The following is a 27,670-nucleotide window of genomic DNA, read 5'->3' as shown; positions in this document are numbered from 1 at the left end:
TAAACCTCTGCTGTTTAAGCTTCAACCCGTTACTTCTTGTCCCTAATGAAGTGTCCCTCCCCAGCATCCCTGTAGGCCCCCTTCAGATACTGGAAGGCTGCTATGGGGTCTCCACGCAGCCTTCTCTTCTCCAGGCAGTCTGCAATGTTAAAGCCATGCAAAACTACCGTGAATAGTGCTGTGAACAAACTTAGGCTTTGACCCTGCAAACAGCCTTACTAAAACAAAAAGGGTTTTTCTTAGTGCTTTAAGGCTGCTATATACTGTGTGGATTTTATGCCCATTTGTGATAAAATTGGACCCTATGGGTTACAGCCTGTCATTCTTACGCTATTTCATTTTGAGTTTGCAATAGTTTTTAGCTTATTGTAGAATAACCAGCCGTCATAATAAGTGTGATTCACTGGGTATAATTAATTTATGAAAAGATTGTCTTTTAAGCATGCAGCTAGAGCTAAATTAGTTACAGATTATTCTTTATAAACCTGTCCCATATATTTTATAGTAAAAATGGACACAAATGTGCATGCTTCTCCAGTTTAAAGATCTAGTTCCACAGTCTGTTGCATGATTAGAAAATACAAATGTCTATATGGGGAATTAAACATGATTATTGATGAACTGAACTGGTTCTTATGGCTAGATGAAAAAAAGCCGTGGATAGTGATGCCTGTATTATCAGAAAGAAGCTGTGCCCACCGGGGGGCGCTGGCGTTTTTCTTTATGGGATGATTAATCTAAATGTAGATTAGATATCTATTTAAAAGGCGAACACGGTACTTAACATTGCAAGAGAAAAGTACCATATGTACAAGAAAACGGGAAAAAAATCGGTATACTGTAAGTCTTTTATTTTCAAGGGTTGTAAAAATAGGTGCTTTATTCTAGTAAGAGATGTATGCAAATTTACACTGAAGACTGCGTATGACTGCAAAAACCAATAATCAGTTTTTAACTGGTATTCTCTAGCTCACTGTTGTAAGCTCTGATGATATTTTTTGTTACTTTTTGGAAGGCACATGATTTTTAAACCTGTGATACATTTACAGCCTTCAAAAGGAATATGCAGAACTGGGAAACAGATTTTTTTTTCTTCTTGAAATTGAAAAATAACATTTTCACATGAGGAAGCAAATAACTTATTCTTCTGTATATATAATCAAGACATGCTGTAATATTCAGCATTAGGCTTTACAAACCTCCATTATAACCTGTATTATAGTGACTATCTTTGAAACTGCTCTGATTTGTCAATTTTAACAAAATGTGTTTCTTTTTGCCAAATTTTCCAAGTCTAGGTCAGTGATCCTGTAAGCATGTTGCATGACTCACATAATAATACAAATTGCGAATATCTGGCTTTTGTCATCTTGATTAATGTAGAAGCAAGTGAACTCAGCAACACTTGTCAAAATGTGGCAGAATCATATCAACAATTCTTGTCCATAAAGACTGATGCTGCTACCCATATATATTCATATTTTATCCCAAATTTTGTAAGTCTGCTGGCAAAACAGTTACTTAAGTATAGGGGAGGCAATAAATATGAGGGAAGGGAAGTGCTAATATTCAGCTAGGGATGATAAGTTTCAATTTTTTCAAGAATAAACTGTTGTTGTGATGCATTTAACTTAATTTAATTTTATAGCATTCATAATTAACTTAGCATGTAGTTAATGCTAGACTTACAAATTGTGACAGGTAGTGCTAGAAAATTATTTACAGACCAAAATCTTGACATAGTATATGAAACATGTGCTTAATCGAATATACATTAATGTGCAGTACAAAAGTACAATTATTTGGGTGAGAATAAATCAACTAATTTGTGTGGGACAAAGGAGATGTGAAACACAAAGTGGTTATCAAAATGGTCATCTTTGATTCATGCTTCTACTGCCAAATTTCAGTTACAATGATGATGCAAAAGATCTGCTACAGTGATTATGGTATTCTTTTCCCAGATATACAATTGATATTATTTGTAGAAAATGTTTATCATATAGTAAGGGTGAAAAATAATTTGTGTAGAGACCAGTGAAATAAACTCTTTGAGAGAAAACGTAAATGTATAAAAATAAAAAACTGGTTGAGTATCTCAAACTTCAGCTGTTTTGAAATTAAACTTTTTACTACTTTCTCATGAAAATAAAATGGTTTTTGTTGTTAACAGAATTTCTGCTCAGCTGATGTGCTCAAAAGACGCACTGCATTGGAGTAGTAGGGACAGTTTGAATTGGTTTTGTTTTAAATTTTGAATAAAAGGAGTGACATAAATGTAATTTTTGCAATTAATTTATGAACTATATGTTTATCACTAAAAACTAAGAAGTCAGTGATACAGCTGCTGTCAAACCTCTTACTGGAGTGCTTATCTGATTTGTTTTATTCTAAGATGTTGCAGGTCAAATGAGTTTAAAAGTCTTCCTTCTATTTGGCATTTTTCATTGTATATGTATTGCTTTCTCTTTTCAGACTTCATACTTTTCGTTTCTAGCACACCTGGTCCTTTGTTAGAATCATGTGGAAAAATCTTATTTAAAATGGTTCTAATCCTGCCACTGTTCTTCTGTTCAGCTGTTTAAGGTGTGACTGTTTTAGCTTCTGATTTTTTTTGTTTGATTTGTTTATACAAAAGCCTATTTTATATAACTGGCTGAGTTGAAGTCTGTTGAAAGAAGGTAATGTTCAGAGAACTCACGGTTTGAATGAAAAAAAGAACTAATGCTTCCCTTTATTATCTTTTAAGGGGAAAAGTAGCTTGTTTTGCAAATTATTTTGTAAAAGGAAATGTGGTATTGAGATATAATAGAAGTTTTTGACCTATGAATATGAAAGGCTCAACAATATTGTAAAACCCACTGCTGATTGATAGATTATTTTGTATGTGTGTATGTGAATGGTCACTTCCCCACAGAAGATTAGGGGAAAAAACAAGCTAATGCTATTCAAAAGATGCTTTTATATAATATCAGTTTCCAAAGCATAAACATTGCCCATCTTCCCTTCAATGAGATCATATGTTGCAGGCTATGATGGTCACTACAGATAGATGCAAGCTTGCACAGAAAATCCTGCTGAAAACCATCAGTACCTTGACTTAAACTGTACTTTAGAAAACAAAGCATTTCCCTGAATCTATAATGCAATTCAACTATTAATTCCTTAGAGATAAAAAGTGTAGAATGGAGGATAGTGAATTATTTTGTTAGGGCATGCCATATATTGACTGAATTAGTTTGGAATGAGCAGGGAAATTAAGCAAAAGAAAGATGTAAGTATACCTTAACAGGAAAAAATAAAGTGCATTTATATTGAATTTCATTTGTGACATAATTACACATGCAAAAGTACCTCAAGGAGCAATACGTTTGTGGGCTCTATCATTAGTAAATGGGTTATCAAATATATAACAAGAAAAAGTTATGTATCTATGTAAAACAGCAGGACATTTAATCAGAAATGCAGCAATATTAGGCTTAGGATTCTCTTGCGTATGTCATTTTAACTCCTTGTGCATATGTGTTCAATTTTTTTTTTATATTTATGATTACGTTTTTTTCCTGTTCCCTGTCTTTTCCACCACCAAGCCCATCCCCCCTTTGCACTGCATTCCACCTTTTCTTTTTTTCTGTGCTGACTGGCAGGCATGGTCTCAGTTTTGGTCAACAATCCAACAGAAAATTGCTTTGCAACAATCCAACAGAAAATAATTGTTTAATTGTCCAATACTGGTGGCTTTGAGAAGAATCTGTTATGTAGGGGTGGAATATTCACCAGATAGGATACACCTGTCCATATTCCTGTATTGTAGACAGAGTAAGATGCTAACCTAAAGAGCTTTTATTAACTGTGGATGAATCTGAAGTTTTGAGACGCTATAAGGGGGTCACATTGGCGAGACTTTCCATAGAAGTGCCATTAAGATGCCTGATAATAATTAAGTTCTCATGACTTGCCACAAAAGTTTGGATTCCTGTTTCAGTATGGGCAGTTGAAGAACTCCTTAGTGAAATACTTAATTTTCTTAACAGAGGCAAACATACTTTTCTGTTCCTAACCCTTAACAATTAATGAAACAATTTAACTCATTAAAAATAAAAATTAGAAAGATCTTTTCAAAAGAGGTACAAGTAATAAGGAAAAATATGCTCAAATTGCAAATATTAATATTATAAGAAACTGAAGAGAAGTCTGACTCTGGAGATTATTAAGCAGTTGGAGTTCTACTTCTTATAAATGTCTCTAAAGCTATTTAAATAGCTTTTTTTGGGGAGACGACTGAAGTAAATCTGCAGAATCAGATTAAGTAATCTGCAGAATCATGGTCCCTATTGGTAAGAACCACTTTTTCCACCTGCAGTTCCATATATTTATATGAATTCATTTAAGTAATCTCCAGCAGAACAGTCTGTAATGCACATACATATATCTATATGTACAGTATATATACATGTGGATATATCATCTTTTCTGTGACTACAGGATTTAGCTGTTCTTTAGTACAAACACCAGGGTATTATTCCTGAGACATTGCTATGAAGAGGAGGATTGCATCAAGAACTAGAGTTTAAGAGTGAATTTTGCAGTATTCTTGTAGTTTGTTGCCAGTAAAAGGCTAGGCCGTTTCCTGTGACAAGTAGTTACATCTATGTCACTGAAAATGAGATTATATTTTCAATGCACTTTTAGTTTTGCAGTCGAAGCATTTACAATTCACGTGGCTGTTTAGACATGCCTCAAAGAAAAAGTGTGAATATTAAAGTGGGCTGAATAGCAGAATTTTATATTTTCTTTCAGTGTTTGGTTCCAAATAGGATTGAAGTAGGAATCTTTAAATTTGCTCTTTGGCTGAAGTTGCCCAATTCCCATGCGCAGTAGGGGGTGAAATTGACATTCTTGTCAGTTTCCCTGTTAATGGGAGCTGTGAAATTGACAAGAATGGCAATTTCATGGGGGAGCCCCTGGGACCTCCCAGACCTGTGTGGCTCAGGGGCAGCTCCTGTGCGGATTGTGCAGACCTGGGCCACCAATCTCAGAATTTACAAGCGTGGTCTATGTCCAAACTCTGCAATTAGGAGACAGGGTATTTTGACTTAAATGTGCAGCAGGTAAACCTGATCTTTGGTAAGAGATAAAGCTGCTTTGAACTGTAGCCTTCTAGGTCCTTTGAAACTCCAAGGCTCTGTGCTCTTAAAGGCAGATGCTGACTGGTGCCAAATAGGCTTTCTCAGGCTTGTGTGATAGCAACAGGCAGGTTCAGCATTACTAAGATAGGCCTTCCAAGATGATTGCTGTTGGGTAGGAAGGCAGGAGTAAACCTATTCTGGGTTGGCTGGAAGTATCTAAAACCTAGTATGTTTTGAATTAAATATGTTTATTTATTAAATATAGTGAAAAGATTAGCATGGACATCTGAATATCAGTCATTACTGAAATAGGATTGGTAACATTCATCTAGAAAAGATACTAGCATGAAATATGTTTGAAATACAGAACAGGTAACACCAAAGCTATCTTTTCATTTTCAGCTCAGAACTGCTTTTTTTTTAAAGGGAGGTCTGAGCATCTGGAATACTGTGGTTTATCATAAATTGCATTTCTTTTTTCAGTGGTCCAGAACAAGTGCTCAATTCTGAAAAGCTTTGGCTCTTTGCACCTCTAGAGGCATTTCTTAACTAACAGTAGAGTAAATAATTCTGTCTGTGGTTTTACATATTTTAACAAGGTGGGCTTTGAGCTACTGTCGTATGCATGGTCAGTTAACAATATGAGCTGAAATTTAGATACAGGATAAATAGTGCATGTACCCCCTAGGCACTGAATCATTCCTTAAAGGCAGTCTGCCTAATAACCAATAGATGGTTCTTAGCTGTGAAATAGTTTTCTTGGTGCAATCAGGCTGCGTGGAAGGGTAAGCTGCCAGGATTTGAAAAGACATTTAATACAAGTAAGAGTTCTGCTGACACAATTGTGAATGCAAGGCAGAACCACATTTCTTTACTATTATCTTTGCCACAGCATGACATTTCTGAGAGTTTGTTAATTTGACTTGTAGTGGTGTAATATCATGTTTGTGCAGTATTTCAAGGTCACCTGTATATGAAGATTAGTAATGATCGTGGTTAGCAATATTCACAAGCTTGTGCGTTCAGTGTCTCATTGGCAATAGTCAGTTAAGTTCTGTTTTGTTTGCTTGTTAAGCTGTCCTGAACCACACATTTTATCAGCATATAATATATACGGGCTCAAACTTAAACAGGGGAAGTTTAGATTGGACATAAGAAAGAAGTTCTTTCCTGTTAGGGTGGTGAGGCACTGGAATGGGTGGTCCAGCGAAGTTGTGAATGCTCCATCCCTGGTGGTGTTCGAGGTCAGGCTGGACAGAACCTGGAGTGACATGGCTTAGTGTGAGGTGTCCCTGCCCATGGCAGGGGGGCTGGAACTAGATGATCTTAAGGTCCTGTCCAACCCTAACTATTCTATGAGTCCATGATTATATGAGTCTATTCTATGATGCTATATACTGGAGCACTTCTATTGCACCCAGCCATTCCAAGAATTGTCAAGAATTATAAATATTTAAGTATTTTCCTGTATGTTGCTAACATCAGTTTTGTAACATATAAAATTACAGCTGGTATGTAATGCCCCAGTGTCATTAACTCCCACCAAATATCTTTCTACGAATATCTTTACTTGAAATATTACAGAGCCCGGCACTTACTTCTTAAGCAACATCTTGTGTAATAAAAATAGAAAATAACCTTCTTTTAAAGTAAATGTTTATTTTACAGTAAAACTAAGAAAAATCTGAATTTATTTAAAAGATTGTTTCAAGGGGTATGACTCACTTTAAGAAATGGTATTTAATTTTTTCTGTGAGTTTACTCATGCAGTTTGATTAATTATTAGTTAGCTAGTTATTAGGTCCAGTTTTGAGAAAGAAGACGTCAAGGGAGCTTCATATAAATATTTCACAACTTCTGCTAAGAAACAGGGGGTTAGGATATGAACTATAACATTGCTTTTGAGGTTGATATTAGGCTGAGACACTAAATACTTAATCATTGCTTTCTTGGTATTTCATAAAGCAATCCTTTTAGCAGGGGGTGGTGTCCTCCTTTTTTGAAGGTGGATGTTGATGGCAGTGTCAAGTTTACTTTTCTCCCTAGAAAGCTATAAAAAGGGGGGCTGTTCTAGAGTCTAGCCTTCAGTGCAGCTTTTTCTTTTCTTGTGTGTGTGTAATTGTGATTCTGTGAAGGTGTTAAGAAAATAAAATTAAAAGACCTTAGTCAAAGTGTCTCAAAGGGATACTAAGGAAATAAAGTAGTCTTAAATTGAAAAATATAGTGCTGTCATGGATTAGAAGCTGCCCATGTGGCAATATAATAGTAATGAATAAATACGTGATTCTTTTGAATATTATTTTGGCAACCCAGTAGCAGTGGAACACCTCTATTAGAATGTTATCATTTTGTTTTCTATTATTCTCCACTGGAAGGCAGGTGATAAAGTGAAATGATATTTATAATGTTACACAAAAATGTCCAGGTTGATCAAGACTGAAAACAAGTGAAGAATTGTCTAAAAATGAAAAGCATGGCAGTAGATTCATTTTGTGGTTGAGAAATGCCAGGGAACATATGAGAGAGCGCAATTTGAACTACTGCTGCAATTTTCAGACTACTAAATTACCATGAATGGTTGTCATAAGATGTTCACAGGCCTGCAACAGCTGTGACCATAAGAGGAGACAGGTACCTTTGACCCGTGCTATTAAGTCAACATGTAACCTTGTCTGCGCTGCATGTTTTGCTTGACTTCTTTCAAGTCTCTTTCAGTTGTCCCTGTGTGTATCCAGTGGTGTAAAGGCTTTCTATTCTTGGCACCCTCATCTCGGAGTGGATACAGCAGAAGGGAAGGAGTTTGGAAAACGTGAGAGGGAAATGCCTGGAGACAGACAGGAGTTGAAGACTTTTATACATGTCAGTTTAGAGAAGGAATGAAAAAGGGCATGCAAAATCATTAGTGAGTATAAATTGATTCTTGTTTGGCTTCTGACAGACTTGCAGCAGGAGATTGTTGGCTGAAGGTGTTGCCACCGTTGGCCATCTGCCTCACCCTGCACCTTTAATAGATACAGAAGCCCTCAGGGCAGAGGCATCTGATCTGCTCTTACATCAGCTTGTGAATCGCTGCTGTTTTCAGCCCAGTGCGTTAGGGAAGCCTGTTTCTGCCTAGAAGAGCAGCAATGTGTGTCAGAGGAGCGGAAGATCATTTCAGCTGATAGTAACATCACACAGGGTGAGACTGACACAGACATCATACGTTTGATATTTCGAGGACAAAGCTTATTAAACTGCAACTACTGACATCTGTTTTATCCAGTGTGTATTTAACTGGTATAAATGTTCACAGTAACATAGTTGCAAAGCCATGAGCTTAGTGTTATATAAACCAGTAGCGACCTCCCCTCTATACCATTTAGCACCTGAGGTTTTCAGCCTCTGCTTTCCCATGAAGCTGGTTTTCTGTACACTTAGATGATTTCTAAGGTGTGCCCATCTGTCTTTGGGTTCTACCCCTAGTAACTTCACTGACAAATTTCAGCAGAATTTGACAGGCATTTAATACATAAAATTTCTTCCTACTTCCTGAAACATAGTGTCTGGATAGAAGACAATCTCATTAGTACCACCCTGAAGCTTCAGTACAAGCTAGAGATGTACTGTTGCAGATGGATCACTATTATGGCTCTACATCAAACAAAGCATCTGCTGACTTGCTCAAGCAATTTGGGACAAGCTGTTTGAGTTAATGAAGGAAAGGAAAAGAAGGAAGATGGGCAGAGATACTAGAGGGAGCATACTGTAAGAAAAATGGAGGGAAACAAATGAAATTATTGTGAAGGATTTATTGGGATGTAGCACAAACCCTTAGAAATCAAGACTAATTACACATGCTGCTTACAGATTTTTTTTTTGTTTGCATTTCTTTTCATGACCAGGCAGCATTTTAATTTTTTTGCAAAATGCGTGCTCTTACCACTGAACATGGTATCAAGTGCAACACTAAATGTAAAAATCACAAGAGAAGCGTTCTTTAAAACGATGCAAACAGTAAGTAATATGGCAAACAGTCAATAATGTGGCAAAATCCAGACTTTGTTACCTGTTCTTACTTGAAAACAGTTGATTGAACATATATTAAAAGGCTGTTGCTTGGCCAGCCATTCTTTCTAATAGTGTTTTGAATGTGAAGAGATTCTGAGAGTGTTCTGTTTTGTAAAATTAAATTGAAATGTAATTGTTTTTTTTCTAATGGTTGTAATTGCGGAAAGCAAAATAGAGGATAAAGGACAAATGTGGAGAAGAAAGAATAGAGTGAAGTAAAAAATCCTTTATAGCAAATTAAAAAGCTTTTTCAGAAAGGTAACTCTTGGGATACTTGTAGAACTCAAAATTACATTTGGTAAGCCTTGATAAAAATGAGAGGAGAGAGACTGAAAATAAAAAAAATAAATAAAAGCATCTCTAAATAGCTCTTCAGTCCATCAACAATTTCCAGCATCCCATTTGTCTTTTTTGATTGCTGTCCTAGCGAATTACATGAGAGAACTTTCATCAGGTAAAATTACAAATACAGCAGTAAATGCTGTGACTGCCCTGCAAAGGATAATTTCAAACAGTCCAAGTCAGACACCACTGGCAACAACCGCTTTTGTAGTGTGTTATCTAGCAATTTTGAGCAGACCAAAGGAGCTCATTAGCCATTGCTATGATTCACAGGATTACTGTGGCACCCAGTACCTTCAGTTTGCAAGTTCAGTGCTAGCTTAGACACATTGCTGTAGTGTCTGCAGTGCACCTGCTGACATCAAAACTAGTGCTACCAGCTTCTGTTCTTGCATTTTCTTTAGTGACTCAGCATTCATGAAGACACAGTTCTTTTTATGTGAATATACTGGCAGAAAGTATTGTTATATGTAGGACATTCTGACTACTAATGTAGCAAAGATGAGAAAGAGGCAAAATGTAGCAAAGGCTATACTGCAAAGGGTGATAGAGTGGAAGTCTGTTGAGACTGAAAAGAATTTAGGATATGAGAAATTAAAAATCAGAATAATTAATGAGAAGAGAAATAAGGAGTAATCATCAGTTTGTAATGTCAAACAATAAGACTGCTGGAAAGCAAATTGATAAATACAAAGAACCTAAAGGAGCATTTCAGCTGAAGGATGTCTGTTCATTGTCATAAATAGCCGCTAGATTGTTTGCTTAATTAGTAATGATTAAGGAGCGGTGAGAGAGGTGCAAATAGAATCAACTGGGTAGGAAAAGACCTTTAGGATCATCAAGCCCATCAGTAAACAGTAAACATACACACAAATACCAAATCTAAAAAGAAAAAATGTGTTTCCATGGACAAAGATGGGGAAGGAAGAGGAAAGATGCTATTTTTAAATATAAGGACCTGAGTTACCTTTGATATTAAATTAGTTGAAGTCTACAGAGTTACAGTAAGTATGATTTGACATTGGAATCCATTGTCTGTAAGTCTGTATTCTGAATCCTTGCCTTATTACACTTTCTGTGTTTGTTTTCCCTGTAGTCAGAAAGAGTGTTGGTTTAATATCTGTTTTTGGAGCAAATTTATCTTTCAACCATTTTCTTTGGAGCTGTTAAAGTTTTGGCAATTTCTGTATGTTGTCTCTGTACTTACCTATTACTGCAATGACCCATCCCTGAAGGTGTTCAAGGCCAGTTTGTATGAAGCTTTGAGCAACCTGGAAGGTGTTCCTGCCGTGGCAGGGGTGTGGAACTATATGATTTTTAAGGTCCTTTCCAACCCAAACCATTCTATGATTCTTTATCACCAGACACTGATTTGAAAAAAATACTGAGGTGTATTTCAAAATTGTCACTTATGATTGCCTATTTAAAACAGTCCATGTCTGAAACCTCAAAGAAAATATGAAAAAGTGAGTCTGAGCTGGGCTAAAATTCAACAAAACAACAGCAAAAGAGAGAACCTTCAGACAGATGAGCTCCTTGACCCAGCTCTTGGTGGGCCACACAAACACCACTGGTGTCAGGGCAGAAAGTGTTAGTCAGCTGATACGGGAGACAGGCAGTTCTGACTCTTTCAGTGGCAGCACAGACTTAGTTTAGCTTAAAATGATTGTGAAACTGCTCCCTAAATCATCACTATCTTGGAACAGTAAGCTGCACAGGAAGCACACTTAAAAGAGTGAAGTCCTGGCTTCAGTACAGTGAAATATGAGTTAGGCCACTGATGCATATAAAGCCAAGGTTTTGCTGGGGGGGAAGTATGATCATGGGAAGAGAGATGGTGAGTCACCTTTGAAAGAATATATAAAAATGAGAATGAAAATTGTTAGCAAAATGTTGAAATATTGAGCAGCTGAAAAAGAAATTAAAATTTAATAGGATATGTATGGATGGATGTGATGTTAAATGCATGAAGTTTATACTTTCCTGGACCGAGCAGATGAGATTATAATGTGCCTTTGTGACAGAAGGAGGAGTTTTGAACACAAAAAGGCTACATGTGTTGGCTTACTGTTTTCTGCGTAACATTGATGTAGCCCAAGTTTCTTCTCTATAAAGAAATGGTGTATCTTTGAAGTATCAAATAATGAAGAAATAAAATGGAAATGAAAAGAATTATAGTAATTACATTGTTTTTAATTCTCTACAGAGAAAGTTTACAGTCCTGGGAATAATTAAATATAAATAAATATGTAAATAATAGGATTTTTCAGTTTTGATTTTTAGCCAGATGCAAAGAGAGACACATCCAATTGTGGCTTCAAAAAGGTTTCTCCCCTTATTTTATTAAAACCAGAAGTTATAAAGGGATTGTTTTCTTTTCAATATGATGAGAATAAAGACTTGAAAGATGTTGTAAATGAAACAATAAGAATACAGAATTCTTCTTAAAGGCATAGTTCATAATAAAAAAGTGATGGTCACATATTTGTCCTTTCCAATAAAGGTAAAGAACAAACTTTCTTTTTTCTCCCAAACATTCTTGCATTATTGCAGAAATTTTAAATGTTATTGACTCTTAAATTTTCATTTTTCTTGAAACTATAAATGGTGACATTGAAGTACCAAAGTAATGTTGCATGTAATCCTTTCTTAGTCTTCCTTCAGGTTGCTTTTGATGTGAAATTTCAGCTTCAAGATTGTTCAGAAAATTATTGTCCAGTAGGCTGAAAAAAGTAATATTTGTATTCTATAAGAAACACATTTATTACTATTTATAATCAATATGTAAATAAATATTATAAATCACAATTTATTATTTATGTAGAATGCAAATGAAGGATACCTAATTTTGTTCTTATGCATGATCTTTTGCCGAACTAAACTCTACTGAGAACATAGAGCTTCAAGACTGAGAAGACAGCTACACTTGTCATGTGCACATTATAGTTTTTATGTGGAAAAATTCCTCCATATTTCTTGTAGATTTCTGAGCACCTGAAGGCAAATTAACTGTTTTCATCCTGAGTATATAGATGGCTGCATGTTCTGCGTGTGGCTTACAGAGAAGTTACCATTCATTGTGGTAGCTCCCTATCACATTATAAGAAAGTACCTGTAACTGAACATGTAACTGAACTTCTTCAAACACTGAACTTTGGACAAGAGTCCTCATTTCTCTCCTACACACAGAGAGTACAGTAATTCCTAATTGATGCTTACTTGTAGAATTTTTATCTCTTCCTCACGTGCCCCATCTCTAAAAGATTACTCCAGTACCTCAAAGTCAAATGTTTTTTTCTTGATATATGAATTGGTCTATATTGTATTTACAATACTCAGAAGCTGACTGAACGGTTGTCATTTTTACACGTACAAAAGAACTGTGACATTTAATTTCTATTTCTCTCAGTCAGGATATATATAGCCGTAGGCAAATGTGAAATAACGGCTGTGGAGAAACAATTCCTCAGAATGTCACAGATTTATTTATTCAATCACTATCACCTAGCTGCAAAAGTACTCTAAGTAATGTTTGGCATAGAGGAGTCTTGGCAAGGTGTCTGAAAACAGTTTGCAGACCTATTTCCCTATTTGGCTGCATGGGGAAATGTATCTTTGCAGAGGATTTTATCAGTTGTTCTTCACACTTACTTGGCTTTTGACATATTTGAGTATTTCTGAGAGCAACTAATTTTCCTGATGTTTTGGTTTGTTTTTGTTTTTGTTTTTTTTTCAGAGAATGGATAGCAACTGGGTCATATCTGTCACAAATAATTAGACTTTGTCACTGCATTTTTTTATGAATACTGGCATAAGGACCTGATAAAAACAGTACTTGTTTTGTGAAATTTACTCTAAATGTAAGTCTAGAGAAAAAAATATTGTTAAGGTGCTGAGCAGTAGTTACTTTTTCATCTTTGACTATTGTTTGTCTATTGATGTGTTCAAAAGCATTGCTGAAAATACTTGAATAATGTATTTGCTTAAGTAATCAAAGCTCTTCTGTTGAAACTTGCAAAGTCTATAAACATTGTAATTATACCACCAGTGCCTTGGGAATTGTGTTTCTGATAGCCTGTTCTTTAGAATTCGCTTTGATTATACTGGTTTGGTTTGTTTATATTGAACATAATTTCTAACTTGTAAGTGAAAAATAATTTGGCAATATTTCACATTATATTGAATCTTCACATAGATACATTTTTCACAAGTAGTTGATGCCTGAAACAGAACATTAAACAGATGGGAGACTTTCACTGGTGTGAAAGTTAGCTGCTATGGGTATTTACTCAGGGTGCTTAACAAAAATGTCTACAAACTAAGCTGCTCAAGTGATAGGGAAGAGTAAGCTTGTGACAGCTGGGAGAATTTCTTGCTCAGGACATTTTTTGGGTGCTCCTGTGAAAGGGAACTTTGGGTGTACACGTATTATTTAAAATGTCATTTGGGAGCTAAAAAAAGGTATTTCTGTGGATCTGCTGAAGCGTTATCAGATGTTACAAACTGTTTCTTGTATTTCAGGATATTGAAGGGGTGTTGCATTTGGAGGAATGCAGTTGAATTAAGATGATGTAATTTTATGGACAAGCAAATGTGTCTGTACATTAGTTTCAGAATAATATTTGTATCCATGATAGTGAAACTGGTAAATTACGTATTTTGAAAATTTCTTTGAGCACATCAGTGACCTCTCTCATTTGTGATAAAGTAGCTGCAACTTCAGTTTTCCTTTCATCTGTTGATACAGCAAGAAACATCTGTTAAATCTTCATTCACTTTAAAAAAAAACATCATACAGTCACATCATAATATCATAATTCATTTAATTCATGTACATCACCATATATCAGGAATTCTAAAACAGATGAAGAAAAGGTGTAAGAAGTTAAGATATTGTGTTGGTAGCAAGACGTTTTAACCTGCTTCTCAAATTCAAGCTTATTTACAAGTTCAGTCATTCTAGATTATATCAGCTTGGCATTACTCGGTTAAAAAAACCTTAAAGACAGAGATTACTGCCAAATGTAATAAATTCAAAAACAAAATCCAAAATCATATCTTTAATGCTCTAACACATACTACTAAGAATCATATTTTGATATTGTATTAGGGATGCTTTTCTGAATGCATACTTGAATACTCTGATGTAGTACAAGTTTTGAAAAACTTTGATTCTTGTTTCTTGACAGAAGCAAAATTACACCAAGTTTTATGGTCCTTAGAAGCAGTAAGGGTGCATATGGGGTATCCTTCCATCAATGTAAAAATTATGTCTTGCTTTTTTTTATTTCTGATATTTTGATGAACATCTTTATTTTTTCTTCTGGCTTTTTAGTCCTGTAGAAACATGTTCATATGGTGAGTTCTTAGTGGTGCTTAAATACCTACTGATTTTATGCCTTTGGGGTATGGCTATGGGAGATAAGCTAAGCCTAACTGAATATGACAGATTTCTTTCATTAAGTAAACAGGTCCTGCTTACTCCTCTGTTCCTTCAAGTGGGGCTCTGCGCTCCTGTTGTTTCCTTTAAACTGATTTTAATGCTTACATGACTCCTTAGTGTGCCAATGCAGCTCACTAAGCCAGGTCAAGAAGATTCCAGTAATTAACATATTTTTTTCTCCTGAATGAGCTCACGTCAGGGTCAGATTAGAATCAAGAGCTGGTATCACTGGGAATGGTAGAAAGGGGTAAGAGGATGGAAAGAAGTGGGACCTTATCACTGGGAACAAGCTACTGTCTTACAGAACTGCACCCTTAGCAGATGCTGGTTAACACCTTGGAGTGTGACCTCATTCATCCACCACCTGAGCTAATAAAGTTTTAGGGCCAGTGAGCTTGGCTAGTGTGCCCGAAGACTGAAAATCGTGAGCAATTGGCCTTTTTGTGTTGACCTAACTTTCCTCTTAGTGCAATGTTACATGTTTTCTTTTTGCTTGCAATAGACCTCTGCTGTGTATTGTTGAAGATGCTTTCATTTTAGAGTTCTTGATTTTTCTCATTTTCTTTGTTCTTCCTGTGGATATGGTTTGTACTGCAAGTTTGACCTCATTTCATTTTTTAGGTTGTCTGTCAAACTGCCTGCTCTCTAGAAATTTAGTACAGATGGTTCTTTCTGAGAAGGAAAACATCCCAAATTAGTAATTTATCTTTTGTGATAAGATGTACTTTTTCTTGCTGCCTCCTTCCAGCATATGACAATCGTGCTTCCTAAGGTTTTGAGTTTCCTTCATCCTTGTTTTTTTTATGATTCTTTAAGGAATATTTGCTATCTGATGTAAAACTGTCTTTACAGTCTAGGACTTCTTCCTCCCTCTCAATTAATAGAATTGTGTTAAATGGTTTGTCTGCAGTTTTTGTACTCGACAGAGGATGGCGTACAGTGGCCACCAGGGAGCATTCAGTTCCACTGTTGTGGACTCCAGTTAAACCGTACTGTTACCATTGGTAAGAGGAGTTACCTTGTGTTTACATATGGGGAATTGAGGCACTGGCTCAAGTTAAGCACCTCTCAAGATCTACAGGAGTTTCACAGCTCTCGTATTAAGGAGCAAAACCCCAAAGAGAGAAACTTGACATATTTTACATAAATTCTCAGTCTGTGGAGTCAATGGCAAATTCCAGTTGGGTCATGATTAGCCTTAGTATGTTTTGCGAAGCAGAACTGTCAGGTAACATTCTCTGATTTGTTTATAAGATGGTTTTATAGTTCTGAAATTAGATCTTCTGGAGAAATGTGGTACTAATTCATACCCAGAAGATAAAGTAATGCTAAGTAAAAGCAAATGTACCTTTATGATATATAAGATAGTAAGTGTGAGCTAACATTACATGAACTAGCATGCTTCAATGCTTGATTTATTATATAGGCAATAAACTAATCGTGCAATACTCAGTGAAAGTGTAGCAACCACATGTATTACATGTACCACTCCATTATTTTCCAATTAGCCAGCTCTCTGTCTTGAATTGCAGTATGCTTGTGCAAACAATGTGGCAAAACAAAAACCTTCTAATTTTCTCCTACCCAAACAAAAAGCATGAGCGAACATAACCTGATAGTGCACAGGACTGATAGGTTACACAAAACAATCTTAAGAGAGTAAGCAGCACCTATACAACACCCCAACTACAGAGTTTTTTTCAGTAACCAGAAATTTATTTAAAAAACATTAATTTTTCTTCAGTAAAAACATTACTGGAAAACTGAGTTGTTTGTTTAGAAATTTATTGCCTCTCTAATCTTTTGGGTATGTGGGATGTCTTTGACACACCTACTAGTTTATCTGCTTAACCCAGCTGGAGATATAAAATTATATTTTAAAAATCTGTTCTACCATCTCTCAAAAGACGTCAATGCTATGAACTTAATGAATAAGTGAGGAAGAGCATGTACTGTCAGTGGTGATGCCATTGGTATGTTGATGGTATCCAGCTCAGTGTCTGCTGCTCTAAGTGTAGACAGTGCAGTCTTCCAGATGTCCCAGTGTCTGGCCAAAATAGTGACAGTGATACAAAACAGATGGTCTTGTCTCAGGACAAAGAGTAGGTGCAAGCTGGTAGTTGGATGGAACTGGAAGAAATGGCAGAGCTTCAATTGTTGGATGCTATCTTGTACTCATCTTTGATTCACAGTTAAAAGAGGTGACAAGGAGGGCAGTTGTCCCTTTGCAACTAGGCACAAGTTCGAAGAGCAGTAACAAAGATCCACAGTTTCTACCAGCTATATTATCTAAGAGTTTTTGCGATTATCATAGATTTACTGATACATTTCTGTCTCAGTTAAGTTGCACCTAGAGCTTATGATGAACATTTGCATACAACACACTAAGTATCCTTTGCTAAATGTGGTTGTGCACACAGAGTTTAGAGATTGTCCAGTCTGACATCATTCATATATGAGTCCCTAAATTAACTAGAACTTTGCTAACACAACAGCTTGAGCTGCAGCTGGGTGCATTTGGGTATAGTGCTTGACTGAAAAGCATTATTTTTTTTACATGAAAGATACACTAGTTTCTTAGTAGTGAATTTCATCTGTACAAGCATCTTGCCTCTAACTTAGTGTGTTTTTCTTTTCATGGAGATGATTCTCTGGACAGTAAGGTGTTTGACTACTTCTTAAATTTGATAATTACAAAAAAAAAAAAACCAACCAAATTTGGGGAAAGACAGGTATTTCCACTGCAGGAATCCTTGGTCTAGATAGGGTTACAGAATAGGGCACACAGATGCTTTAGTAACTGGCATTCCAGAAATGCTTGTAATAATCATATTTCAAAAGAAAGCTATTAGAAGGTTCAGTGTTACTGGAAATGTTCAGCATAAGATTATTTGTAATTTTTATGCTTTGCCTCAACTTTCATTTCAATAAAAAGTGTATGAATTTCCATTGGCCTCTTGTTAAGGGGCTGGTAGAGTAAATTAGGTGCATGCAAGGAAACATGAATGTTGCCCCCAGTGCAAATTCATACAAAGCTGAACAATTTAATATCTTCTCTGAAATTCACTGTAATTGCTTTATGTTTAGTGAGGTGTACCACTGAATTTATGAATTGTTATTCATCTTAGCTTATTCTTATAAAACTTCATAAAAACAGCATGCAAATTATGAGTTTAATTTGAACTAGATTTAATAAAGAAAAACATAAACAACAGTAATGTTGAATTCAGTATTTTGGACATATATTGTGAGGAACATCTGTACTACATTAACCAAATACACTTGAAAAATATTATGGCTGGCTCCTTTTTGATAGAAAATAAAAACCCAAACTGAAATTAAAAACAAAATTAAACGTTTTAAATATGCATTCCTTTCTAATGCTTTGATATTTTTGATATGATTGAAAAAAAAAGCTGACTGACTTAATCAAGGCTTTTTCTATTATTATGACAAATCTCTTTTTGGTTGTTTTCTTTACGAATGCTGAGTTGGACCGAGGTCTGAATTACATATGCCATTAAATGTAGTGATTGCATAAGTAAACAATGTCAGAATTAGCACTGATTAGAAATATGCATCCAAATTTGCTTTTAATTTTTAAAGTTATTTTACTTAATGCTAAAGTGCAAAAAAAGAGAAAACTTGCCAAGGAAAAACATTAAAAGACATTCCTTTTGCCTTCTGAAGTCCAGAATTTGTGTTTGGTTTGTGGATTTTCTCATTATGGCTTTTTTGTGGTTCTGTATTATTATTATAGTGCAAGTACTTTTGTGCAATTCTGGCAGTTGCAGTAATGCATTATAGAATGCAATGTAACAAGTGAAATACTCTATATGATATTTTATTGGAAATGTAGAGTTAATTGATGTACTCCAATCAATAGTAGATTCATGTTATTGTAAAAATAAAGTGTTTGAAATAATTCTTTAGTGCTGAATGAAACTGCCTAGTTGAAAGTGCAGACCAATATGTTTGAAATCACTGTTGATGTGGAGCAACAGTGGTTATGTAGTCAGAGGGTGTAGTTACGTAGTAATGGTACATAGTAATGGCTGCAAGCTGAAAGCGGGTAGTTTTAGATTAGATATAAGGAAGAAGTTCTTTACTGTGAGGGTGGTGAGGCCCTGGCACAGATTGCCCAGAGAAGCTGCGGCTGCCCCATCCCTGGCAGTGTTCAAGGCCATGTTGGATAGGGCTTTGAGTAACCTGGTCTAGTGGAAGATGTCCCTGCCCATGGCAGGCAGTTGGAACTATCTGGTCTTTAAGATCACTTCCAACAAAAACCATTCTATGATGATAGGATTCTGTTTGGTGATATCATTTGGCCTAGGATTACCAGTAGGGAATGATAGGAGGGTATGATGCCATCTCTTTTTGACTGTGGTAATGGATTTTCTCATTTAAATAAGACTACAATATTGCATTCAGTCAGTGCTTTGGGAAGTTAGGATATCCAAGACTTGCTTTATAAACTTCAACTGTCTAGTTCGGAATAAGGCTCTGAAGTCCAGACACTCCATCTTAAGCAAGACTCTTAATCCCCTGTGTCTGCTACATCAGTCTTGCCTGCAAGTAATTTGTTTTATGTGATAAACAAATATTCCACCTAGTGGAAAAAGGTGGAATGAGCAGGAGCCTTATGGGCCAGTGCTTAGTGTAGTTGTCCAAGATTCTGAAGTGTGTTCAAATGAAACTAGAACAACTTCATTACAAAAGGATACTTCATGTGTTAATTCCAGTCCCAAGTTGAAATAAGGATATGCAGGAATTGAAGACATATTACTCTCTCTGTTGCTAATTAAAAGCGAAAGCTCTAATCAATGTTGCATAGTATATTTCAGTACCTTCAAACAAGCCTGCTTTCTGTAATCTCAGGTTGGGTTGTGCTTTTGGCTGTGGGATGGGATTCTGCTGGATTGGCTCTGACAAATGACACAGGTAGAAGTGGACTTGCAAACTCAAAGACTTTGCAGCATCATGTTTCAATTGGTTTTGCATACATCCATCACTGGAAGCACAAATATTTAGGGAATTTACTGTCAACTTGACATGCTTATAAAGTAAGATGTCTTCAGAGCATTGGGTCCAGATATGTAAAATTGCTCTAAGGAATGAGTCTCTTGATGGATTTACTTAGGATGATATTTGCATCAACAGTCTATGGTATGGGTCTGAATCAGTCAGATGCCACTATTTGAAGATGTTGATAGGAAAACATATGAGAAAACATGTACCAGACTAACAGCATTGCCTACCCCATGATGTTGAAGTCATAAATGAATAAAAAGAAGCAAAGTGAGATGTCTTGTAGCTAGTGTATTGCAGAAGATAACTCTGGTTTTGTTTCTGTTGAAGTAAATGATTAATTTTCACTGCATTTAATATGAGTTTTGCATAAGAAGACCTCTGTCCTTAAAGTGAATGGTGTGTGTGAGTCCTGTAGGAGATGTTTATAAGATTATTCCACAGGCTGTCAACCTAAGACATTAAACAATCTTTCACAGTTTCTAGAACTCTTGGCATTAGTGCCCTTTTCTCCAATCCTTCTACCCCAAAAAGAAAGGAAGTAAATAATTACTAACATTCTATTTATAAACATTATCTTGTTACTGGGCTATGTTTTTGTTTAGCTGAAATAGATACCCATTTCCTCCTTTCCTTTCCTGATGAAAATTGTCTATAAAAAAAATCGCAAAGAATTTAGCTTAGTGCAGCATTATCATTAATACAGAAAACATCTGGTTCTGTGCTATGGTATGCCACACTTGTGATCTTTATCTCACTTTTAAGTATTTTTATGTATTGTTGTTATGGCAGTGCATGAAGATTGCAGCTGTGTGAATTTATTTTGGTGAATTGCTGATTTGAGAAAAATTGAAGGTTGGGTTTTTTTGTAAGTAGGTAGTTTTTTTACTACACAAAACATACTTAATGGAAATTATATTAGGACCGAGGTAGGGTCTTCACACACCTTATTCATGTCGGGAAGAGCAGAGAATTAAGCTTAAATCAAAGCAATACAGTGCACAGTGATGCATTAAAATAACAAACTTTTATTAGCACAAGTGAGATTGTTTCATTTATGTGAACTGCCAGCCTATCACTTTACAAAGGCAGGTAACAATTTGCTAAGGATTTGACAAGTTTCACAGTATTCTTGTCATCTATCACATAGGCAGACCTCAGCTTGGCTTTCCTTTCTCTTTTTTCAGTGAATTACCTCAGTGCTGCTCAATAAAATCACTGAACTGTTCAGCCGTATCATCACTAGTTGGTCTAGCAAATAATTCAAAGGAAAAGATCCAGTGTTTCAGACCCTGTAACTGAATTGACTTCCCATGAAACAATTTTTTGCTAAAACTGATTTTTTCTGCTTTTACACAGAACTATCTGAACCTTTGGAAACCTTTATTTTGTTTTATGTTTTTGATTGTTAAAACACATTATTGCACTCATTCTTTGTATTTATTTTAATAACGTCCTTATTTATGAACAAATATTCTTCTGCAAATCATGCATCAATTGCTGAACAATATGTACACACACTGAGTTTAGTTCTAAAATTACTTTATGATTTATTGTTGGGTTTTTTTTAATTAAGGGTCTTCAACAGTGAATGTGGTCAATCAGGAAGATTGCCAGATGACATGTAAACTTGATCAGAACTCAAAAACTCCCATCCACAGTTATGGGTATTGGGAACAAGACAGATTCTCAAAGCCCAGTTGCTTTAGTGAGAAGTGCTGTACCTGCACTATAAATTTCAGGCATCCAGAAGAGACTGAAATCATTCTATACTGAGGCAGAAGTGCAGTAATCAAAATGAAATCAAATGCTGCAGTTATTCTTCAGATTTGGTTATAGGGTTATCCTTCTCTGTCTAGCTGGAATATTAACAGCTTTTTGTAGCTTGCCATAGACAAATTGCATCCAATGCTGAATGTGACCATTGAAGATTTCTTGGGGAAAAAAAATAACAATTTTATATGATGTAGTTTGGGGTTTTTGAAATCTGCATTTTTGCGTGAACATTAATGTTACTGGTCTAAAAGTATGTGAGAATAAATCAGTACTGCATAATATTCTGTCTACTTGTCTGCTAGCTACAACCTCTGACGTACAAGCTTCTTGCACAAAGTTTCACTTTGTTTTCTCTTGAGAGAAAAATGTTGACTAAAAATTTTGGAAGGCCATGTTTTTGATATACAGATACAAATATAAAAGCTATGATAGAAGGCAGCCTATGTCATTGCTCACTAAAACAGTCATAATCATCAGAGAGCCAAAAGTTAATCAAGCAGAGAACTGTTGAAAACCTCATTTAAAGAAATCACATCTGTTTAGGGAAAAAAAAACCCAAACCATGAGGCATATGCTTCAATTTCATTTAAACTGTAATCCATCAGAGGGTTTACATCTGTTAAGAAATATGGAACTTTTCACACCTCTTTAAAGCACAATTAAACTATATTTATTTTAATACATAATGTGCTCTGAATATGTAATACCTTTTCTGAAATGACTCATAGATGATTAATTTCATAATTCTTTATTATACAGCTTTCCGAGTCTTTTGAATTAGTTTGTACATTAACCATAGATTAAATTTAAAGAGAAAGGTGTGGAAATGGTGTAGATTGATGCCAGAAACTTCAGAAGAACTGTCAATTTAATATCACTGAGACAACAAATTTTAGGAGGAAGGAGAGCTTCTTTAAAATAAAATGTAACTGATAAAAAAATCTAGTTCAAGGACTTTAGTCACAAAAAGTTCATTTGAATTTAAGTATAACCTTGCTGTTCTTGAATATTGATTAGTAAAATGGGTAAACATTCTCAGAAAGCGTTGTTAACATGGTGTAATGCTGGCAATCTGACCATACTATCTGGAGTTTGAAGCACAGCAGTAAAAGTAATGCCTATGAACTATAGAGGACAACCAGAAATATTTCAGGTAACTATCCAGGGACTTGTATCTCACTCTTTTCTGTATGAAATAAGCCTGGTACTTCACTTTACTGTATCTGTAATGACTACTTGTGTATTTTAAATTGTAATTGAACATTGCCTCTTCTAATCTGTAAATTCTCTGTGATTTCTCCCCATCTGGTGTTGGGATTTAAAGTCTGCCATTATGCACTTTCTGCTCCACTCAGATCCTTTACCATCAGGTTTCTTTTGTAAACATAAATATATGAAAATGCGTATGTATCCATTATCTGGATAACAGTCTAAATGAGCTACACTATTCCAGTGTCATCTTGGACAGAAAAATCTGAGAGCCTGAGCTGTCTTCCTGCAAAATGAGAATGATTTCAAAGTAGCAGAAAATCCAGTTAGTATTGAGTTGCCCAAATATTACAGCAATATGGTGGGTATAAGTATGCATCTTATGGTTTCTTTCAATGTGATGTGTGTATCCATTTTACATTTCCTGGGTGTGAGAGCACTTTTATTTAACCAATATTTTTTCATTGCTAAGTGAATGGATAATGACAAAAATCAGGGGAGGAGCATACACTCAAAAAAGGTGATTTTTCTGTTTGATATGCCTTCAATATGCCCTATGTCAAATGGAGCTATTGAACAGCATCTCTTGTTGACAAGTTTTTTATAAATGGATCAGAGAAATAATGATTGAAAAAGATACACAGCACTATTTGAAGTGGAAATGACAGTGAATATTTCACAAGGAACCCCTTGTAACACAGTAAAAATATATATAAATAAAAATCCTATTAAATATCTTTTCCTGTTATTATGCAAGTAACTGTATTTTGTTCCTGATTTTTGAGTTGTTCCATTCTTCAGTGATTCTACAGGTGAAGCGCCTTTATTGCTACAAAATGTAATGGTGCATTCATCCAGTCATTCTGTCTTGTTGCAGAGGATCTTGATGATCTAAGAATGGAAGGAGTAACAAATGTGATGTCTTCTGGGAGCAAATTCAATCAAACTCGAAGTGCTTATACAGCTGAGCCTCAAGCAAAGGTCACATTGAATATCTGCGCAAGATGTGCCAGGTAAAAAGCAAAACAAAACCAGATCATGCTAACCAGTGCATTCTTTTCCCCAGGTTTTCAGCTATATATTGAGTGTATGGGCCAGGTGATGACCTCTCCTGGGCTAAAGGAAAAATAATTGCTTAGCTACTGGCTACCCTATGACCTCTAGCATTTAGGTTCTGCAATTTATGTTTATGCTTGATATGTCACATCAACAATGAATCAAAGAACATAGTTAGTTGTAGGCCTTACTTCACAGTTTGAAACTATTTTAAGCCTTTCTGTCTCTGAATTTCATTCGTTATTTGAGCTTCTGTGGTTTTTAGGGGATGAATCAGGGAATTTAATGGTTCAAATCCAATTTGAAAAGCACCTGTATAAATGGAGATTTAGTTGCACAGGTGCAGTTCAGGATTTCAGATAGTTGCTTTTTAGCACTTTATAATCTCATCCCGTTTCACCTCTGAGAAATAATTTAATCGGGTTGAACCCCTTTTTGGTTTTGACAGCTGGAAATAATTCTTGCATTTACAGTATGAGGGACAAATATACAGGTTGGTATTCCGGTAGCCAAGTCAACTTGAGAATGCAACACTAACAGAAACCCCTTAAATTTCCTAGATGCATTCTTCTATGTAGACAAAAGCTCATTTGGGGAAAGGATTTAAGCCTGTTTAAATGACAAAACTAGCCTTCTCACCCTTCTGTTAATGGTTCAGATTAGCAAGAACAATACAGAGGCATGCCAATTTTATCTGCCTGCCTTTGCCAATGGCTGCTCTATTGTGTAGTTTGAGAGGGGATTAGCGGCTTGTAAATAAAAAGCAACCTGTGGTGAAATTAAGTCAAAAGTTTGGCCATATGCCACCCTACGTTTCTACTTCTTTCCCATTTTGCTTGTAAATTACTGCTTTTAAAAAGGCACTTATATAGGAAGAGGGGCTTCGAAACGTTTTCATGCTCTGGGAGCATAACTACAAGCATACTGACTCACCCATGCAATAGCATCTCTTTTGCAAGGCTGTGGAGCCTCAAGGAACTTCAGCTCATAGTGTCAGAGCAGCAGTGCCTGGATGGCCATGTAATTCTAGAGAGTTTTGCTGTCTACATTGTGGCCTTATACTTGAGAAAAAGAGCAAACATTCTAGTCGTGGGATTCTTCCCAATTCTCTAGAAACAAATTGCTTGCAAAATGTTGTAAAAATTTGTAAAATGTTTCCAAACAACTAGCTACAGTAAAGTGTGGCACCTTTTTTTTTTTTTTAACTATTATCAGTTGTCCATGGATTAGCAAGTAGAAAGGTACAGAAAATAGAAATGTGAAGTTTTCTACATGGTCTTTTTTCATTTACATAAAATCCTGTATGGATTAGTATGAAGGTTAATTAAATTTTAAATTACCTAAAGTAGTCACTAACAGCAGGTACCAAGACACTATATATTCTCTCAATCCTACACAGCAGGGAATAAACGGCTCAGATCTTGAGCCAAACCTGGCAACCTTGGTTATTGTTATTGTCCTTTGGCTATACTGCTTGACTCTGCAGTCTAAAATATGAGTTGTGAGAGAAAGATTTCATTAAATCCCCTTTTGTCACAGATCAGAGAATGTAAAGCAATGGTTTATTTCACCTGTATACCTTCATTCCCTACCCTGTGGAACGAATTTGGTGAGGAATTGGATGATACCTCCTTGACTGTGGTTCTTCTCACTCTTGTTGCAGTTTAACAGTTTCTTTAAACTTTGGAGGAATTAAAAAATACACCATCTCGTTGGTGGCAAGTGAAATCAAAGGAGAGAAATGGGTATCACTGTTGTATTCACTAATGAGGAAACTAGCATTTATTCTTCAAGATGATGAAGGTCTACCTACTTTTTTAGAGCATTCCTCCCTTCTTACTGAGTCTGAGGACACCTTTCCACAGAGTTATTAGTGCAGTTAGCTCACTCTTTTGATAGATGCCTTCTCAGTGGGTTTGTCAGATGCCTTCCTGCAGCAGCTGAAGTAATGGGTAGGGAGAGTTGCATGAAGTAAGTGGCTTTAAGGACGCAAAGATAGTGTTGGCATTTATCTGTATTCCTACGGCAAAGCCTAACATTTATTGTAAGGTCACAATACAAAACCTACTAGTATATTTACTTGGTGATACTTTTATGATTTTATATTTTCTAAGTAGTATTGTGCACTGTATAGTTTATGTATCGGTACTAGGGGATTGATTTGCCTATTCCACATTGGCCTTCTTAACCATCAGTGCACTAGTAGTAAGCGTGGGTAAAACCCTTCCCGAATCTTCTTTAGTGAAGTCAAGCCATGATGATGACTAGGGGATTTGATTGGAGGCACATTTGAATACAGCTGAAAAAGAAACTAGTATAAGTATCCTGCCTGACCAATTTGGTGGTCTTCTATGATGGGTCTATGGAACTGATGGACAGGGGTAGAGTAGCTGACGTCATCTACCTGGACTTGTGCAAAGTTTTCGACACTCTCCTGCATGACATCCTTGTCCCTAAATTGGAGAGACATCAATTTGATAGGTGGACCACTTGGTGGATAAAGAACTGGCTGGGTGGCTGCACGCGATGGCTCAGTGTCCAGCTGGAGACCAGTAACGAGTGGTGTCCTTCAGGGATTGTTGTTGGGACCGGTCTTCTTCAACATCTTTGTAGATGGCATGGACAGTGGGATTGAGTGCACCTTCAGCAAGTTTGCCAATGACACCAAGCTGTGTGATTTGGTTGATACACTGGAGGGAAGGAATGACATCCACAGGGACCTTGACAGGTTTGTGAGGTGGGCTGATGCCAACCTTATGAAGTCTAAACATGCCAAGTGCAAGTTCCTACATCTGGGTCGGAGCAGTCCCAGGCACAGCTACAGGTTGGGCAGAGAAGAGATTCAGAGCAGCTCTGCAGAGAAGGACTTGGGGATGTTGGTTGATGAGAAACTGAACATGAGTCAGCTTCAGTGTGCGTTCACAGCCCAGAAAGCCAACCGTATCCTGGGCTGCATCAAAAGGAGCGTGACCAGCAGGTCGAAGGAGGTGATCCTGCCCCTCTACTCTGCTCTTGTGTGACCTCACTTGGAGTATTGTGTGCAGTTCTGATGTCCTCAACATAAGGAGGGCATGGAACTGTTAGAACAAGTCCAGAGGAGGGCCACGAGGATGATCAGGGGACTGGCGCACCTCACGTATGAAGACAGGCTGAGAAAGTTGGGGCTGTTCAGCCTGGAGAAGAGAAGGCTGCATGGAGACCTCATAACAGCCTTCCAGTATTTGAAGGGTATCTGTAAGGATGCTGGGGAGGAACTCTGTATTAGGGACTCTACTGATAGGATAAGGGGCAATGAGTTAAAACTTAAACCGGGGAGGTTTAGATTGGATATAAGGAAGAAGTTCTTTACTGTGAGGGTGGTGAGGCACTGGAATGGGTTGCCCAGGGAGGTTGTGAATGCTCCATCCCTGGCAGTGTTCAGGGCCAGGTTGGATGAAGTCTTGGGTAACATGGTTTAGTGTGAGGTGTCCCTGCCCATGGCAGGGGGGTTGGAACTAGATGATCTTAAGGTCCTTTCCAACCCTAACTTTTCTATGATTCTGTGATTCTGTGTCGTTATTGATTGTTGTTATTAGATTGGATATTAAGGAAAATTTCTTCACAGAAAGGGTAATCAGATATTGGAATATTCTTCCAAGGG

The 27,670-nt window shown here is 36.4% G+C and overlaps 1 protein-coding gene across 1 annotated transcript in view; it reads left to right on the top strand.

Moving 5' to 3' along the window:
* C1H8orf34 (chromosome 1 C8orf34 homolog) overlaps positions 1-27,670 on the top strand; it is a 162,061-nt gene that overhangs the window by 78,885 nt on the left and 55,506 nt on the right. The window contains exon 8 of the mRNA XM_034063980.1: positions 23,852-23,987. Within this exon, the coding sequence (XP_033919871.1) occupies positions 23,852-23,987 (136 nt within the window). The remainder of the gene's footprint in view (positions 1-23,851; positions 23,988-27,670) is intronic.

The sequence above is a fragment of the Melopsittacus undulatus genome, chromosome 1 (genome assembly GCF_012275295.1).
Source record: "Melopsittacus undulatus isolate bMelUnd1 chromosome 1, bMelUnd1.mat.Z, whole genome shotgun sequence".
Taxonomy (NCBI): domain Eukaryota; kingdom Metazoa; phylum Chordata; class Aves; order Psittaciformes; family Psittaculidae; genus Melopsittacus; species Melopsittacus undulatus.
The sequence above is the reverse complement of the archived record's forward strand: the minus strand, read 5'-3'. Positions and strand labels throughout refer to the sequence as shown.